The sequence below is a fragment of the Leucopleurus acutus genome (genome assembly GCF_964270905.1).
Source record: "Leucopleurus acutus genome assembly, chromosome: 3".
Lineage (NCBI taxonomy): Eukaryota > Metazoa > Chordata > Mammalia > Artiodactyla > Delphinidae > Leucopleurus > Leucopleurus acutus.
The window spans coordinates 12,831,677-12,851,312 of NC_139145.1; the positions used below are offsets into that span (position 1 = coordinate 12,831,677).

Genomic DNA, 19,636 nt, shown 5'->3' on the forward strand with positions numbered 1-19,636 from the left:
ACCCCAGCCAGCCGGGGGGAGCCTGCTAACCTTGTCCTGGCCCTGCCCATGTGTGTGCACCCGCCCCCCTCAAGGCTGCTGGCACATTCCCCACCAAGGGCAGAGATGGGAGGGGCAGCCCCAGGCCAATTACACTGGAAACCAAGAGATTTTATCCACCCCCTGCCCAGATTTCTGGCTTTTCTTGAAAAACAAGCCCTTCTGGCCAGGGAGTGATTGGAATTTGCCACCTGAAGGGCAGCGAGGCTGCTGGGGGTGGAGGTCCTGAGTGGAGGTGGCGGATCCCCCGCGGCACAGCTGTAGTCCCAGCGCATACCTGTCTCAGCATCCCCCAGACGACCCTTTGGACTTCAGCTTGCTGTTTCCATTCACCAGCCCACTTTGTCTCAGTTTCCTTATCTGGGTGTGAGAGATCTGCCCTCACCCCCTGCTCTCTCGGCTATGTCTGTGATCATTTCTGAGCCTGGCCCAGAGTGGAGACAGCAGTGTTCCGAGTCTCTGAGTCTCAGCTCAGAGGCTGACCTTGAGCTTCCATGAAATCATTTACTCCCTTTTTCCTTTGCAAATTCTATATCTCTGCCGACTGATTACATCTACCCAAGAACGTGTTGTTCAGAATGCCGTATGCTGGCCCTGAGGCCAGTAAAGGACCCCTCCCATTGCCTTCTGCCTGGCACAGTCCGGGTTTGAGGCTGGTATTTGCATTTGACTCCACACGTAATGTACTGTCACACAGGAACTTCTGTCTTGGGTCTTTAATGAAAAGAAAACTCCAAGTGAAACAAAAAGGGGTCAGTGCAAGTCTGGAATAGAAATGAAACACCCAGAGGCCACCAGAAAGGAATTCCTGTGTGTAAGATGTGAGTGATTCGAATTCGTTCACTCAAAAGCTATCGCCCGATACCTGATGCATGCCAGGCTCTGTGTGGGAATCTGAAGACCCCAATGCTCAGGACGTGGGGTCTGCCTGAGCTCACCTGGAGCTCTGATGCCACTAACTCGGTGTTCTTGGGCACGCATCTCTGTGCCCAGTGCCGGGTGGATGATTTTAACTGTATCATTAGCAAGTGCCCACGTGGGCTGAGGAAGGAGGGGCTGTGATGGAATCATTCCCGCTTGGGAAGCTCAGAGAGGCATCATCGTATGTTCAAGGTCCCCCAGGGAGTGAGGGGCAGACCTGTGTTAGAATTAGGTATCGGGAATTGCCCAGCCGTCCAGTGGTTAGGATTCTGCGCTTCCACTGCAGGGGGCAGAGGTTTCATTCCTGGTTGGAGAGCTAAGATCCCGCAAGCCGTGCCACACAGTGCGGCCAGAAAAAAAAAAAAAAAAAAGAATTAAGTGTCTACAGGAAGCCAGGGAAGCCCTGAGGAGGGGTGGCTTCTCTGAACGCCGAAGTCTTTGGGCGATGCTTAAGCTGGGCACCAGCCCTGGAAGGGCATTCCTGGAAGAGGGAATAGTATATGCAAGGGACAGGCAGGAGGCAGCTTGGCCTGTCCCAGAAACTGACCGTGACACAGTCTGGCTGGGCTTTAGGGTCTGGTTGGAAGAGCAGGAGAGAAGGGGGACGCTTGTGCAGTAATCTGAGTGAGAGCCACTGAGTGAGAACCACGGCAGTGGCCACGCGGTGGCCTGGAGGGGGCCAAGGAGGACATGTGAGGGGCTCAGGGCAGTCAGCTGGGATAAAGGTGCCCCCAAACCCAGAACCTTTATCATTCATGCTTTTTATGTAGCTTATGGCTAGGAGGAATAGGACCCTAATTTCAGAAAGCCAGAATAAATGTAGGGTGGTCCCTAATCACAGGGTGGCCCCCATGGGAGGCTCCCTCCTGAACTGCAGGCAGGCCCCCCAGGTGCCCATTTCAGCTCCTAGCAAGCACTGGTGGTTGGCTTGTCAGCGGGAAGAAGGAAGCCCTGCCGGGCAGCAGGTGTGTCCAGGGATCACCACACGTCAATTTCAGGAACCGCCCTCCCCGCCCCCCCGCCCCCCCACCTCCATGTGCTCTTCCTGAGGTTCCAGGAAAACAGGCACATCCAGACCCCTCAGCCTGGACAGCGGGTTCCATCCAGCACCTGGAAAATGTATCTCACTGATGCTTGACGCTTGAATTTCTTCTTTCCTCCCTGGAAGAACTTTCTAGAAGAATGCTGTCTCGAGGGGAATGGGGGAGTCCCCAAAGCACCCTGCACCAACCGTTCTCATTCAGGTTCTACTGGGCCTGCGCTTGGGCAGGATTCCGACACTGCCACACTTGCCACTGTAAAGCTTCCTTGTGCACACCTGCGTGTGTGTGTGACTCAGGCACGTGAAGCCTCTGAGGCCCAGGGGTCGCTCTTGTCTGTTCAGACCTGTTTCTTGAGCTCCTAGCAGGGCTCCTGAACCCACCAGGTGCTGCATATGTGCTGGTTGGACAAATGCATGGGGAGCAAAGAGCCTGTTGTAGATGGAGGGTTATAAACACACACACACGTACACAACATGCACGTGGAGACATGGTGTGCACAAGCGCACGTGTAGAGAGCCATGCTTGCACATGTGTGCACATGTGTGCAGACACTTGCCTTCACTCGCGTGCACTCACACATCGTGTAATGCTACGCCTACACACATAGGTGTGCACACAGAGACGCATGCATGCACAGCACACACATGACACACACGTGTGCACACCCGAACTCTATTATGACTCGGTGGACCTCAGTGGTTGGAGAGAGGGTCCGATGAAGTTCCCTGCGGGGCCTGCATATGGAGTGGCCCCTCTTATCCCATGCTTGGCCAGAGAGACAGCCCTTGAATTGACCTTGGTCCCAAGGGAGAGCTGGACCAGTGAGGGTTCAGGGGGCTGAGGGAAGGAGGGGGCTCCCAGCAGGACAATGGTAAGTAGTTTGTTCTGATCAGAAATGGAAAGAGAGCCTCCCAAAGAGAGCGTGGCTTTGGGGGAAAGGCTGCCAGGGTGGATGGAGTGCAGTGGGCAGTGGGGTGTGCTGGGAGGGCACACAGATTCCGGGCACCATGGTTCTTGCCACACTCTCCAGGTCTACGTGAAGATCTCAGTTCCCAAGGGCATCCAATTTGTCGGACATCCTGGCAAACGCCATCTGACCAAGAAGACGTGTGTGGTCCCCGGGGAGATGGAACCCTCCTGGGTGGTTCTGTCCTTTGGCGACCTGGGTCTCAGCAACATCACAGGTGAGGGTCATGTGCTTCTTGGGGCAGCTCCACTCTCCAGGCCGCCAAGGGGTTCAGGTGCAGAGTCCAGGCACGGGTGAAGGGTCAGCGGGGCAGAAGATGAGATCAAGGGGCAAGACAGCTGCTGGGGATGCAGGCCAGAGGGAATGATCAGGAGGTAGGGGGCCTCATCTGGGGGAAGACAGTCTCTTAAGATGCCAAACCGAGGTAGCACACACATGCACGCACACTTGCACACATGCGTACATATGCATGCACACGCATCCAGCCTACACCGTGCACACACGCGCATATGCACATACACACACGTATGTGTGCATGCACACCTGGGAAGCCTGGGACAAGGGTGGGGTGTAGAACAGCGCCGGATAGGGACCTGTTCTGAGAGCCAGCACCGAGTACTCAAATCTCCGCAGCCAAAGCCCTGGCTTACAGAGAAACGAGCTGCTGCCGGGATGGGAAGTCGATCAGAACCCCGGAGGAGAATTACGCTGACAGGAGGGTCCCCATTGGGAGGGATCACATCCGGCGCGGTGTGATGGTTGAGGTAAGCCTATGTCCTCACTCGAGGCACTTGGTCAGGGCCTGATTACCTCAACAGTGAGGCTGGGGCCGGAGAGTGTGGTCCCTTCCCAAGCCAGGGCCAGGGCAGCCCCCATGAGTCCTGCTTTGGGGCTTGGGGCAGGTGACGGGGCTGCCTTGCTGGAGGACTGCGGCATCCATCTCCTCTCCAAGGAGCAGAGCAGGCTTTGGTGAAGTGATTTGGGACTCACACGGGCTGCAGGGAAGTGTCCTCCTGACCCCCGGCTTGATCACCCTGGAGGGTGGTGTGCCTCTGTCTCCTGGTTGTCCGTTTGTCAACAGGCAATTGTAGGGGCTGTGACCCATCATTCAGAGGGTTGTCCTTGGAATGGCCGTGTGGGAAGGACACGGAGCCTCCAGCAGGGGCGCCCAGACCACCGCGCCCACCCCCACCCCCCCTGCCCTCCACCCCCACCTCCGCCCCCCGACCCATCCCCGAGCTGTGAATCTGGGATCTGCCACTTACGCATGGGGCTCAGCGAGTGTCTTGTTATTCCGACTCTGCTCTGTAAGACTGGGAGGCTCACGCTCACCCCATAGCATGGGGGAGGTTGGAGAATGCACACGGCGCTTCACAGTGCTGGGCTTGTAGCAGCAGCAATGCCCCATCTTTTTTGGGCTGCTCAGATGTATCAGAGCCCAGAGCTGTGGAGAGACTCCTGTTTAGTGCTGCATGGAGAGCACACAGCAGCCCCACGGAATCTCCTCACAGTGGCCCCGAGTCTCTGCCCCTCCCCAGTAGCCCAGCTGCAAACAGCTGCCCTCCCTCCTGGCTGCAGTCCTGGTGGAGCTGAGCACAAATGGTTCCCATCAGCGCCTGGAGTCACACACGCGCTGGGCGGAACTCCTGGAGGTGGATGGGTTACTGCTGCCGCTTTGTTGACACGACGTGATGGAGTCCTCCGAGTGTGTCATCAGATGAGGCACGCGATCTCTGTGAGCCAGCAGGATAGGATGGCCTCAACAGGAAATGCAGAGACCCCTGGTGACCCTTTGCACAGCCTGAGCATGCTCCCTGGACCACAGCCTGCCCTACCTCAGTCCAAGGAGGCAGCGAGTCCCCCAGTGCGGCCAGCCTGATCTGGAGGCCTGGAGCTCTTGTCTTCTTCCTCTGCAGGAGGAATTTCTAGATGCACAGAGAAGGACTCTCTTATCCTCAAGCCTTTCCTCCCTTTCATGCTGTTCAGCAGTGTCCTCTGTCTGCAGCATCCACTGGTCCAGCTCTGTACAGACAGCACTGGAGGACAGGAGGTATGAGTTAGGCATCAGAAGACTTGAAATGTCAATGCAAAAAAATGAAGCATGAATTAGAAAAATGGATTTATGAAATAGGAGGCACTGGGTGCACGGCTTCTCCCATCTCATCCCACCACAGAGCTCTGAGCACATGGGTCGCTCGCTCCATCAGTTATACGATGGACCCTCCCAAGACACCACGTGCCACCTGCTCGGCAGGAGTCTGAATACAACAGAAAGGCCATTCCTGAGAGACACGTGGTGGGGAAGCAGGTGATGGCCGAGCTGTCGTGGGTGTGTATCAGGAGGAGGGGCGGCGAACGCCATCCCTCCTGGATCCCCAGCTGGCCCAGGGGCTTGTGACCTTTTGCATTTCTGCTGGAAGGCTGAGAGCCTTCCATCACCCCACCGTGTCTCAGTGGAGTTCACAGGATCAAAGAGGAGGCCGACATAATTCAGACCCGTGAGGGGAGCCTGGCGGGCATCACAGGAGTGAGAGGAAGTCTGCCTTCTTGGCTTGGGGTGGGCTGTGGAGTGAGAGCCCTGGATTCAAACATGAAACTGCTGGACGGTTAAATGAGAGTGTGTGGAAGACATCTCTTGATGCCTGGCCTGAGTGCTAAAGAAAAGTGGTCTGTGGTCATCCAGGCATTTATAATGGTCAACTGGGGGAACCTGGACATAAACCACGGACGCTCTTTCCGATTTAGGATATGTCCATCAGCTGATGAATGGATAAATGTGGTGCGAGGGGATCCGGTTACCCAATACCACGGAATATTACTCAGTCCTAAAAAGGACTGAAGCGCTGATTCATGCAACAGCGTAGATGAACCTTGAAAACGTTATGCTGAGTGAAGGAAGCCAGACACACAAGGCCACGTAGTGTATGAGCCTGTTTATATGAAATGTCCGGAATAGATAAATCCATAGAACAGACAAGAGTGAAGCCCCGATCTGTGCTACAAGGTTGTAGAAAAGTCTTGCCAGAGGTGATAATGACATCATGCAGTGACCATGTTTTGGAACCTGGTCAGGAGCTGCCTTGAGCACAGAGGCGAAGGAGATTGGAACCCAGGATCAGCTAAAAGCCAGGGCAGCGTGGAGGAGAGAGGCTGGCACCAGGGTCCCCTCTGAGTTGAGCCAGAAAAGAAGACAGGGTGGCGTGGCCACGAGCGGCCCCATGGGCTGCTTCAGAGGCTATGCTGGGCGTGGGGGTGTGTCCAGGAGGCCCTGGATGGTCAGCCGGAGCCAGAGAAATGCTCAGCAGCAGCAGAAGGGCTCAGATTCTGTCTCTGGGTTTGCTTGTTCTGGACGTTTCATATAAATGGAACCATACACTCTGTGGCCTTTCCTGTCTGGCTTCTTTCACTTAGCATGATGTTTTTGAGGTCCATGTACATCGTAGCACGTGTCAGTGCTTCATCCCTTTTCACGGTTGTATAATGTTCCATTGTATGCATGGGCCACATTTTGTTTATCCATTCATCCATTGATAGACACCTGAGTCACGAATCATTTTTATGACTGTATAGCTATCATGGGCTTACAGTGGCCAGGCCCTGTCCAGTGACTCAGCCCCTTTTCCAACAAGGGGCTGAGCTGATAGACCGGTGAGGGGGTTGCTGAAGTCCAAGCGAAATCTCGGGGGCTCACCCTGGAGCCTGTGGCTGAGCAGATGGCCTGTGGGCTCCATGTCAGGCCTTCTGGGTGTGAGATGACAATGCGGCTGCTGGACAGCTCAGCATCAACCACGGGTTTTGCTAAAGGTTTGCTAGCGAGGTGTGCAGTGTGGGTGTCAGGTTGTGGCTTGCGTGGGTGAGGCAGGACCCCGGTGCAGGCCCCTGGGCGTGGCCCCGGGATGATAGCAGGAAGTGGACATGATCCAGACAGGTGCCTCCCGGACTCATCAGTACAGACCCAGGATGGATGACGCCCATCTTTGCAGCTTCAACAGAGGACTGGGGGCGGGGGTGGGGGGAAGAGGGGGATGAGAAACGCTAACAAGAGCTGACTGTTGAGTAGCACTGAAAAGATGCCAGGCTCTGTCTGAAATACACCTAACCCTCACATCGCGGTGAGGTCGGCGCCTTCATCACCCCCATCTTAGAGATGACAAATAGAGGTCCAGAGAGGTTAAGTGAGTGGCCCTCGGTCACCCAGCAAGGAGTGGGTGTATTAGTCAGGGTGCTGCGGATAAACAGAGCCAATAGGACATATACATTTCTCTAGGAAGAGATTTATTATAAGCAATTGGCTTACGCGATCATGGAGGCTGAGAAGTCCCCTTGGAGGCTGAGAAGTCTGCCATCTGTGAGTCTGAAGGTCAGAAGCAACGAGGGCAGAGAAGATTGATACCCCAACTCAAGCAGTCTGGCAGAGAGAGAATTCATCCTTCCTCTGCCTGTTGTTGTATTTGGGCCCTCAATGGAGTGTTTGGGGGCCACCACGTTGGGGAGGGCCATCTACATCACTGTCCACCAATTCAAACGCTGACTCCTTTAAGACAGGTCTTCACAGGGATGCCCAGAAGTAACATTTGGCCAGATGTTTAGGCATGCCCTGGCTTACACAAGTTGGCAGATAAAATGATCCTCACAGTAGGAGGAGCTGGGACCCCAGGAGGCTGCCTGGCTGCAGTGGCCAAGCATTAACCGTCTGAGGTCTGACCTCAGGTGGCCCCAGCTCACCAATTTGCTGATGGCGCTAAAAGAGATCTGGAAAAGCGAGAGCCCCACAGGGGCCGTTCTGGTCAGACGAAAGCCCACAAGGTGTATCGGGTTAAATTCCCAGTGCTCCCTTTTAAGAGAACAAGCCAGGACTTCCCTGGCAGTACAGTGGTTAAGACTCCACGCTTCCACTGTAGGGGGCACAGGTTCGATCCCTGGTCAGGGTAAGTTCCTCATGCCACGTGGTGTGGCCAAAAATAGATAAATTTTAAAAATAAATAAATAAGAGAACAAGTCAGCTGGCTTCTATTATTTGGGGGACATTGTGGAAGGGGTGGAAGCAGGAGCATGATGGACAGGAGACAAGGGATGCATCGGACAGTGGGACAGAGACCCCGTCCTTGACAGACCTGAGTGCCCCCTTCTCAGTGCTCTTGGACATTGGATGGGGCCTCAGATCCTGGCAGCCTTCGAGTCATAGTGTTCTCTGCCCACAGGGAGCAGCTGGGCTTGGAGCTGGGCCAAAGGGGTGGCTGGGAGGGTAGGATGGGGGTGTGAGAAGCATGATAAGTCTAGGAGCGGTTGGTGAGTTTGTTTGACTAGAGCCCAGAGAAGGGGAAGTGAGCCTCAGTTTCCCTATCTGGGCATGGGAGGTAGGTGACCTGGTCCATCTCTGTGCACCTGTGGTCGTGGTATCACCCTGCGGGATCCACACTCAGAGCTGCTGCCGTGGGAGGGCGGCTTCGCCCTTGCACTGGCTGCCGCCCCCCATTTCTCAGTTCTCCCCGTTTCTCTGTTTCAGCCTGAAGGAGCCCCCCGGTCATACACCTACAGCGCTTTCTTCTGTCCCAATGGTGAGTTCCCGTGCCCACCCTGCCAAGGACTTTGGCCCTTACCCCTGCACTTTGGCAGCTTTCCTGCTGCTGAGTGGACACCCACCATCCCTGGGAGCTGGGGACACAGCAGCAAAGCACTGATATGTCCCAGTTGGGGGCATCTGTAAGCCAGAGTGAGGACTGGGCATCTGCCACGCAGGAAGTGAGCACATACGATGGTAGACTGCAGGCACCAATGAGAAGAGACTGCCGTCAGGGGTAGGGCTGTCCTTGGGCCCTGGGCTCCTCACCCAGGGTCTGGGGAAAGGAGGTCTTAGAGTCACGTCATGGGAAAGCTGTGGGAATGAGGGTGACCCAGAACCCAGGGATAGCAAAGGAGGATGCGGGAAATTAAGGTGGGTTCCAGAAAGTGTGAGATCTGGGGTCCATCTTGATCCCCTGAAATTGACATTATACCTGCCCATGATCTGTGAACAGGAAATGGGCACAGAGTGCCCAGTGGGTGGAGTGGCCAGACAAAGGCCTGTCCACACCTCTGCCTTGTGGGGTCAGGGCAGTGCTGGGAGGAACATGAGTCTGAGCTGCCTATGGGAGGGTCTGCCCCTTCCCCATCCAGTCCCTCCCCAAAGAGCCCTCCAGCTTGGAGGTTGGGCTGGGCCTGGCACTGGGCACTCACCTGGCAGGTTTTGCCAAGAGGCACAGCAGAGGATCTGAAGTGGAGTCCCCTGGTGATGCCTACCTTCTAGGTGTACCACCTCCTTGTTCCCAAAGCATTCAGCACAACAGGTCCCCTGACCCACAGCACACTCTGGACACAGGCTTCCTTTAACATCCCCCCCTCCCTTTTTTCAGTAAATAGCAATACATCACATATGTGCTCAAATGAGTTTTGACAGTGGTGCACAAGCAATTCAATGGAGGATGGAGAACCTTCTCAACAAATGATGCTAGAGCAATTGGACATCCACTGGCAAAAACATGAAATTCGACTGAAAGATCATACCTTATACAAGAATGAACTCAAAATGGAGCACGAACTTACATGTAAAACTGTACAACTTCTAGAAAAAAAAACATGGGAGGAATCTTTGGGATCTAGGGCTAGGTAAAGAATTCTTAGACATATTACCAAAAGTATGAATGACAAAAGGAAACATTGATAAATGGACCTCATCAAAATGAAAAACGTTTGCTCTGTGAAAGATGCTGTTAATACAGGGAAATTCAAGTTACTGACTAGAAGAAAATATTTCCAAACCCAGAACTGACAAAGGACTAGGATCTAGAATATATAAAGAGCTCTCAAAATTTAACAGTAAATAAAACGAACAATCCAATTAGAAAATGGGCAAAAGAAATAAACAGTTCACCGAAGAAGATGTACAGATGGCAAATAAACACATGAAAAGGTGCTCAACATTGTTAACCATTACAGAAATGCACATTGAAATGCAGTGAGTTATCAGTACCCACCTACCAGAATGACTAAATAAAAAGTAGAGATAGCACCAAAAGATGGCCAGGATGTGGAGACACTGGATCTCACACACATTGTAAAGTGGTACAGTCACTGCTGGTGGTTTCTTAAAACAGTTTGATGGTTTCTTAAAAGACAGCATGCCATCAGCATACCCACCAGTAACTACACTCTTAGGCATTTATCCCAGAGAAATGAAGACTTATGTTCACACAAAAACCTGTATACAACTGTTCATATCAGCTTTATCTGCAATAGCCTCAAACTGAAAACAGTCTAGATGTCCTTCAGTGGGTGAATGGTTAAAAAGTTGTGGTCCATCCATATCTTAGAATACTATCCAGAGTAAAAAGGAAGAAACTATTGATAACATGCAGCAACTTGGATGAAGTGGATTGAGTAAAAAAAAATCCTAAAAGGGTACATAAAAGATTCTGTTTATATGACATTTTCAAAATGACAAAATTTTAGAGATGGTTGTTAGGGCAAGGAGAAAGGGTGTGGGACTGATGATAAAATGGCAACATTTATTTTTCTCCCATAAAATAAAATTGGAGAAATCTGAATGAGGATTGTAACAGTGCCAATATCCCATTAGTGATACTATACTAGAATTTTGTGAGATGTTACCATTGGGGAAACTGGGTCAAGAGTACACAGATTTCTCTGTGTTATTTCTTAGAGTCACATATAAATCTATAATTATCCCAGTAAAATTTAAATTAAAAACGTTTTAAAAAAACAGTGCATGTGTACAAATACCATATGATTCCACTTATATGAGCTCCCTAGAGTAGTCAAAACTATAGGGTCAGAAAGTAGAGTGGTGGTTGCCAGGGGCTGGGGGGAGGGGAAAATTGGGGTTTATTGTTTAATGAGTATAGAGCTTCAGTTTTACAAGATGAAAAGAGTTCTTGAGGTGGATGGTGGTGATGTTTGCACAATGTGAATGTATTTAATGCCACTGAACTGTACAGTTAAAGATGGTTAAGATGGCAAATTTTACATTGTGTGTATTTTACCATAATTTTAAAAATTGGGAAAGGAAAAAGCAATACCTGTGTATTCGAGAAAATTTAGAAAGAGAGAAAGACAGAAACTATCTCCTCTGGTTCATACCCAAAGATGACCTATTTTGACATTTTGTTGTATTCACTTTCATAGGATTGATTATTGTTTGTTTTAGCATAGTTGTGACTCATGGGCTATGTAATTTTATATCTTGCCTTTCTCACTTAGCACATCCTGAGAACTTTTCCTTGTTATTGTAAAGTCGTTATAAACAGCATTTCAAAACAGCTTCAGTATGCTCTATCAAAGGACAGCTCCAAAATTTGATCATTATGGAACATTTTGAAACATTATTGGACATTTATATATTGTTTGTACTTCTTATATCATAATCAACACTAGGCCAAATATATTTGTATTCAAAGTAAGGTCAGTAACATTTTAACATGTTTATTGAGGTATAACTGACATACAATAAATTAGACATATTTTAAGGGTAGTTTGATAAATGTTGACATGTGTGTACATCTGTGAAGCCATCACCACAATTAAGATAATGAAGATTTCCATTAACCCTAAAGTCACATCCCTTTGAACTCTCTCACCCTGTCCACTCTTGCCACTAGGGAACCACTGATCTGCTTCCTTTCTCTATAGATTACTTTGCACCTTCTAGAATTTTATATAAATGGGATCATACGGAATGTCCTCTTTTTGTCTGGCCTCTTTCACTCAGCATAATAATTTTGAGATTCAACCATACTGTGTGTGTCAATAATTCAGTCATTTTAAGGCTGAGTAGGAGTCCATTGGATGGATGTGTCACACTTTGTTTATCCATTCACTTTTTGAATGTTATTTTTTCAAGTTATTTCCCGTTTGGGGCTATTTCATATAAAGCTTCTATGAACATTCATGCACAAGTCTTTGTATGGGTGATGTGTTTTCCTTTCTCTTGAGTCAATGTCTAGGAGTGGAATAGCTAACTCATGTAGTAGGTATGTGTTTAACTTTTTAAGAAACTGTCAGTTGTTTCCCAAAGTGGTAGTACTATTTTGCATTCCCACCAGCACTGGATAAGCCAGTTCTGCCCCATTCTTATCAACACTTAGTACTGTCTGTTTAATTTTAGCCATTCTAATAGGTGTCTAGTGGTATGTCATTGTGGTTTTAATTTGCATTTCCATCATGACTAATGACGTCTTTTCATATGCTTATCTGCTATTAGTCTATCTTTTTTTGTGAAGTGTCTTTTAACCTTTTTAAAATTGAGTTGTTGGGAGTTCCCAGGTGGTACAGTGGTTGGGATTCAGTGCTTTCACTGCCGTAGTCTGGGTTCAATCCCTGGTTGGGGAACTAAGATCTAATAAGCCACATGGTGCAGCCAAAGTGAAATAAAATAAAATAAAATTGAGTTGTTTATTTATACTGAGTTTTGAGAGATTTAAAAAATGTGTTCTGGATACAAGTCTTTTATCAGATAAATGCTTTGCAAAGGTATTTCTCCCAGTCTGTGGCTTGTCTTTTCATTCTCTTAATAGTGTCTTTTTTTTTTTTTTTTTTACCGACACTCTCTTTTTTTTTTTTTAACATCTTTATTGGAGTATAATTCCTTTACAATGGTGTGTTAGTTTCTGCTTTATAACAAAGTGAATCAGTTATACATATACATATGTTCCCATATCTCTTCCCTCTTGCGTCTCCCTCCTTCCCACCCTCCCCATCCCACCCTTCTAGGTGGTCACAAAACACCGAGCTGATCTCCCTGTGCTATGCGGCTGCTTCCCACTAGCTATCTATTTTACGTTTGGTAGTGTATATATGTCCCTGCCACTCTCTCACTTTGTCACAGCTTACCTTTCCCCCTCCCCATATCCTCAAGTCCATTCTCTAGTAGGTCTGTGTCTTTATTCCCATCTTACCACTAGGTTTTCATGACCATTTTTTTCTTAGATTCCATATATATGTGTTAGCATACGATATTTGTTTTTCTCTTTCTGACTTATTTCACTCTGTATGACAGACTCTAGGTCCATCCACCTCACTACAAATAACTCAATTTCGTTTCTTTTTATGGCTGAGTAATTCCATTGTGTATATGTGCCACATCTTCTTCATCCATTCATCCGATAATGGACGCTTAGAAAGCCCAGAGATAAACCCACGCACATATGGTCACCTTATCTTTGATAAAGGAGGCAGGAATGTACAGTGGAGAAAGGACAGCCTCTTCAATAAGTGGTGCTGGGAAAACTGGACAGGTACATGTAAAAGTATGAGATTAGAACACTCCCTAACACCATACAAAAAAATAAGCTCAAAATGGATTAAAGACCTAAATGTAAGGCCAGAAACTATCAAACTCTTAGAGGAAAACATAGGCAGAACACTCTATGACATAAATCACAGCAAGATCCTTTTTGAGCCCCCTCCTAGAGAAATGGAAATAAAAACAAAAATAAACAAATGGGACCTAATGAAACTTAAAAGCTTTTTCACAGCAAAGGAAACCATAAACAAGACCAAAAGACAACCCTCAGAATGGGAGAAAATATTTGCAAATGAAGCAACTGACAAAGGATTAATCTCCAAAATTTACAAGCAGCTCATGCAGCTCAATAACAAAAAAACAAACAGCCCAATCCAAAAATGGACAGAAGACCTAAATAGACATTTCTCCAAAGAAGATATACAGACTGCCGACAAACACATGAAAGGATGTTCAACATCACTAATCATTAGAGAAATGCAAATCAAAACTACAATGAGATATCATCTCACACAGGTCAGAATGGCCATCATCAAAAAATCTAGAAACAATAAATGCTGGAGACGGTGTGGAGAAAAGGGAACCCTCTTGCACTGTTGGTGGGAATGTAAATTGATACAGCCACTATGGAGAACAGTATGGAGGTTCCTTAAAAAAACTACAAATAGAACGACCATATGACCCAGCAATCCCACTACTGGGCATATACCCTGAGAAAACCAAAATTCAAAAAGAGTCATGTACCAAAATGTTCATTGCAGCTCTATTTACAATAGCCAGGAGATGGAAGCAACCTAAGTGTCCATCACCGGATGAATGGATAAAGAAGATGTGGCACATATATACAATGGAATATTACTCAGCCATAAAAAGAGACGAAATTGAGCTATTTGTAGTGAGGCGGATAGACCTAGAGTCTGTCATACAGAGTGAAGTAAGTCAGAAAGAAAAAGACAAATACCATATGCTAACACATATATATGGAATTTAAGGAAAAAAATGTCATGAAGAACCTAGGGGTAAGACAGGAATAAAGACGCAGATCTACTGGAGAATGGACTTGAGGTTATGGGGAGGGGGAAGGGTGAGCTGTGACAGGGCGAGAGAGAGTCATGGACATATACACACTAACAAACGTAGGAAGGTAGATAGCTAGTGGGAAGCAGCCGCATGGCACAGGGATATCGGCTCGGTGCTTTGTGACAGCCTGGAGGGGTGGGATAGGGAGGGTGGGAGGGAGGGAGACGCAAGAGGGAAGACATATGGGAACATATGTATATGTATAACTGATTCACTTTGTTATAAAGCAGAAACTAACACACCATTGTAAAGCAATTATACCCCAATAAAGATGTTAAAAAAAAATCTCGAAACAATAAGTGCTGGAGAGGGTGTGCAGAAAAGGGAACACTCTTGCACTGCTGGTGGGAATGTAAATTGAAACAGCCACTATGGAGAACAGTATGGAGCTTCCTTAAAAAACTACAAATAGAACTACCATACGACCCAGCAATCCCACTACTGGGCATATACCCTGAGAAAACCATAATTCAAAAAGAATCATGTACCAAAATGTTCACTGCAGCTCTATTTTCAATAGCCAGGAGATGGAAGCAACCTAAGTGTCCATCATTGGATGAATAGTGTCTTTTAAAGAACAGAAGGTTTTCATTTTAATGAAGCCCGGCTTATCACTTTTTCCTTTTTTGGATTATTTTTTGTTGTTTTATCAAAGAAATCTTTGCCCAACCCTACATTTTCTTCTCAAAGTATTATAGTTTTAGGTTTTACATTCATAAAATGGCTATGATCTGTTTCGAGTTACTTCTTGGAGCCCATGCAAGGTAAGGATCAGGGTTCCTTTTTATGCATCTGGAGGCCCAGTTGTCCTGGCGTCATTTGTTGAAAAGACTTTTGCTATTGAACTGCTTTTGCACCTTCGTTGAAAATCAGTCGCTCATACATGTGTGGGTCCATTTCTGGACTCCCTGTTCTGTTCCATTGAGCATTTGTCTATGTTGACACCAGTGCTGCACTCTTGTGATTGCTCTAGCTTTAGAAGTACGTCTCAGTGTCGGAGGGTGTGAGTAAACTTGGTTCTTGTTTATCAAAGTTGCTTTGGCTCTTCTAGATCCTTTGAGTTTCCATATAAATTCTGGAATCAGCTTGGCAGTTTCTTCAAAAGACTCTGCTGAGATTTTGATTGGGATTGGATCGAATCTATAAATCAGTTTGGGGAATAATTAACATCTTTGCAGTGTTATCTTCTGACCCACGAACACGCTCTAGCTCTCCATTGTGTCTTTAGTTTCAGCAGCATTTTGCAGTTCCCAGCTTATGGGTCTTGCACGTCTTTTGTAGGATTTATCTCTGTGAGCATTTCATCTTTTGTGTGCTATTGACAAAACGGTCATTAAGCCAGCTCCGTTCCACCATGCTTCCTGCAGCTTCACGGGGAGCCACAGCGAGGCTGGCCCCCTGAGGTCCCGATGCTCAGCTCTGGGCATGGGCGGGGGGTGGGGGTAGGATGATTCGGTGCCCCCTCAACACCCCTTCTCCTTCCCTCCATCCAGAGAGAGTCCACATCTCCACACCCAACAAGTACGAGTTCCAGTATGTGCAGCGGCCGCTGCGCCTCACCCATTTTGATGTGGCCGTGCGAGCCCACAACGATGCCCGCGTGGCCTTGTCCCCAGGACCCCAGGACACGGCAGGCATGATCGAGATCGTTCTGGGAGGGCACCAGAACACCAGGTCCTGGATCTCCACCAGCAAGATGGGCGAGCCCGTGGCCAGCACACACACAGCCAAGATCCTCTCCTGGGACGAATTCAGAACATTCTGGATCAGCTGGCACAGTGGGCTCATCCAGGCATGGCTGGGCTTGCCTGGGGTGGGCACGGGAACCTCCTGGTCCTCTGGCATTGTTGCTTCCTGAAACATGTGGTAGGGGTGGGGAGGGGAGAGGGGAAACACAAGGCAGCTCTCAAGTTGCTCACAGTCTGCCTGGAGTTACGTACAAAAAACAGGTGGTGAGAGCTGTGGCGGAGGAAGTGCCCAGGGATCTGGGAGCTGAAGGGTGGTGGGTGGTCAGGGAGAAAGAAAGTGGATAGAACAGGTAAAATGGGGACTGTGGACTCTTTTGGGCCAAGCAGAGGAGACATAGAAAGAAGCAGCTGACACAGCTTCCTAGAGGAGGGATATAGCCAAGTGGGGTTTTGAAGTACAAATAGAGGAGTTTGCCAGGCATATGCTAAGATCCAGAGGTACTTTGGAACCTGCAGATGCCACACTTGTGTCTCTGTTGGGTGTTTCATGAACAGTGTGGTCTCTAGTTTCTCTCATCTCTGACCCCTTGAGAACCCCGCCCCAACCTATGAGCGTGGCCAAGGCCTCTGACCATGTCTGAGCACGGCTTCACGCTTCTTGCCAGCATCCAGCAGCATTGGCCTCTTTTTCCAGGTGGGCCATGGTCCAGAGCCATCCAATGACTCTGTCATCATGGCCTGGACCCTCCCCAAGACACCAGAGGTCCAGTTCATCGGTTTCTCCACTGGCTGGGGTTCTGTGGGCGAGTTCCGCATCTGGAGGAAGGTGGAAGTAGATGAGAGCTACAGCGAAGCCTTCACTCTGGGGGTCCCGCACAGCGCCATCCCTGGGTCTGAGCGTGCAGCCGCCGCCATCATAGGTGCGTCTGCCCTGCAGCCTGATTTGGGGAAGACAGGAGCAAGAGCCCAGGCCAAGGGACAAGTGTTTACTCTGGGCTCAGTCTCATACCAGGCTTTGCTGGGGACCTGTGCTCCGGGGCCTCCAACCACACACCCACTCACCTGACAAGCAGCTTCTAGTGCCTTCTCCATGATGGGCGCTGGGGCCAGACTCAGAGATGACCTCAAACCCGACCTTCAGGGCTTCCTAGTCTGGCTGAGAAGGCAGGTCCTTGCCCTGTGTGGGGCAACCGGGAGGGTGGGTGGTGAACTCCATGAGGGCAGTGGGTCTGGGGTGATATACAAGAAGGCTGAAAGGCCAGGTGAAGTTAACCAGGTATGGGGTGGAGGGCGGGGCTTCTGGGTGTCCAGCTGAGTGGGCAGGACCATTTCAAATGCTTAGAGCATTTACTGAGCAGGGGTAAGAGGCTGTGGCCAGGGATCTCTTGGGCTGTGGATTGTCTCCCATAGCCCTGGCATAGAAGTGGAAAGTGGGGAGTGTGTGATCCATCTAGTGCTGGGAATTGGAAGGGTGAGGTGAGGGTGAGACGCCAGGAGGAGGTGGACAGGCCTGAAGGAGGGGGTCTTGGGTCTCTCTGACATCAGAGGATGGAAGCCCTGGGGCCTGGGCAGGGTGGTGGTTGTGACCAGATCAGAGGATATTGGAGTTTATGACTTCTGAAGCATGAGATAAACTCAAATGTGGCCTTGGGGATGAGTGGCACAGATGGAGGTGAGGGATGTAGGGGAGAAGGCAGATGGACAGCAGTGGAGAGGAGGTGAAGGCAGGGACTTGTGTGCCAGTCAGTGTCATCAGCACAGTGGAATGGAAGGTTGGAGAAGAAGCTGGAAAACCCAGAGAAGGGTGATGAGAAAGTAGCCAGGTAGGCCCTGCCACAAGAGGAGGCTGCAAGAGCAGTGGCAGCCTCAGTGGGGCAGGAGGAAAGGCCGAGGAAGGAAGAGAGGTGCAGTCAGGGGACAGTGGGGATTCCAGAGGGCCCATCAGCAATGTTTGGGGCATAGAGGCCAGGGAGAGGAAGACAGGGTACTGAAGGGATGGGAACACAGTAGGTCAGAAATAAGAGAAAAAAAGAACTTTTAAAAACACACCAACAATACCACACATGTAGGAAGAGTTTTATAAAAAATCTAAATACGGTTAGAGAGAAAATCACATTTCATATTGGAAGTTAGAAAAAATATTTAGAATGGAATCGCATGGCTGGATTGACATCTTAACGTCTGTGGGATGCAGCCAAAATTGTACTAAGAGGGAAATGTATAGCCTTAATTGCACCTGTTTAAAAAGCCAGAAAGGAAAGAGCATTTAACATAATGAAAAGGTAGAGAAAGAACACCTGAGTTAAAACTAAAGAACACAGAGGGAGGTATGGAGGAAAGGGCCAGTGGGTGTTCACCAAAGCCAGGAGACCAAGCAGGCTGACTGGGCAAGGGTGCAGCCCAGTTTCAAAGGGCAGCACTGGCAATCAGAGGATGGGTTGCTGGTGTTAGGCCACAAGTGGGCTCTCTCTAAGGAAAGCTGTCCGTAGGACAGCCAGGGCACTGGGTGAGGCCAGTCCCCAGCCCATCCTTCTTTTTCTTCCCACCAGGAGATGTCATGGGGCCAACTCTGAACCATCTCAGCAACCACCTGCGCCTGCCCTTTGGCTGCGGAGAGCAAAACATGATCCACTTTGCACCCAACGTCTTTGTCCTGAAGTATCTCCAGAAAACCCGACAGCTCAGCCCTGAGGTGGAAAGGGAGACCACTGATTACCTGGTGCAAGGTACTGGGGGACACTGCCTGGGTGGAGGGCATGGGACTGCAGGTAGCCTTGACCATGCTGGGGGGCAGCTCACATGCCAAGTGCGGCGGACGTAGAAGAAGGCAAAGAAGTGGGTGAAAGAGGCCACTCTGGGTGGCCTGATGGGGTCCCTGTTAATAGGAACCTGGTGTCTGCCCCTGTTAGGAAAAGGCTCTGAATGCTGGTAATCAGCCCTGGGGAGAGGAATAGCATCTTTTAAAAATGTAGATATTTTGAACAACCAGAGCAGTATAATAGCATTATAAAAAACATCTGGAAAGGGAAAAAAATCCCCATAACCTTCCTGTCTTGCTGGCTCTGGGTTTACTCCTCTGCCCTCCAGGAGCAAAGATTAGCTTTGCCACTCTTGGTGTCTCATAACATGGCATCCTATGGCGTGCCCTCCACCCCCAACCCCGCACTGTGTGCACAAGATTCGTCCACTGGGCTGTGGGGACCTGTGATCTGTTCACCTCCATTGCTGTGTGGGGAGACCATAGTCAGTGTGTCTGTTGATGGGCTTTGGAGCAGCTTCCAACTCAGGGCTTTTAGAATGGTGCTGCCATTAATCACCCTCTTAGTGTACTTGGTGACAACACGTCCAAATTTCTGTGGGGTGAAATCGCTGGGTCTCAGGACGTGTTCAGTTCATAATCACTTTGGAGACTACACTATTTGTTCATCGCGTGCATTTATGGAGCACAACATACTGAACTATGCTTTTGGACATACTGGGGTTATTTCCAGGTTTTTTTTTTCTAAATAATGCAGCACTGAACATCTTCAGAAATAAACCACCAGCACTGAACTTCTTCAGAAATAAACAAAGCAGCATTGAACTTCAGATATAAATAACA

At 49.2% G+C, this 19,636-nt stretch overlaps 1 protein-coding gene across 1 annotated transcript in view; it reads left to right on the top strand.

The window, feature by feature from the left end:
- Window positions 1-19,636, top strand: part of CPAMD8 (C3 and PZP like alpha-2-macroglobulin domain containing 8) — a gene marked incomplete at its 3' end in the record, with an annotated part of 95,933 nt that overhangs the window by 51,981 nt on the left and 24,316 nt on the right. The window contains exons 21-26 of the mRNA XM_082836630.1: window positions 3,034-3,187; window positions 3,604-3,734; window positions 8,477-8,528; window positions 15,841-16,139; window positions 16,730-16,955; window positions 18,585-18,761. Coding sequence (XP_082692756.1) covers window positions 3,034-3,187; window positions 3,604-3,734; window positions 8,477-8,528; window positions 15,841-16,139; window positions 16,730-16,955; window positions 18,585-18,761 — 1,039 coding nt within the window. The remainder of the gene's footprint in view (window positions 1-3,033; window positions 3,188-3,603; window positions 3,735-8,476; window positions 8,529-15,840; window positions 16,140-16,729; window positions 16,956-18,584; window positions 18,762-19,636) is intronic.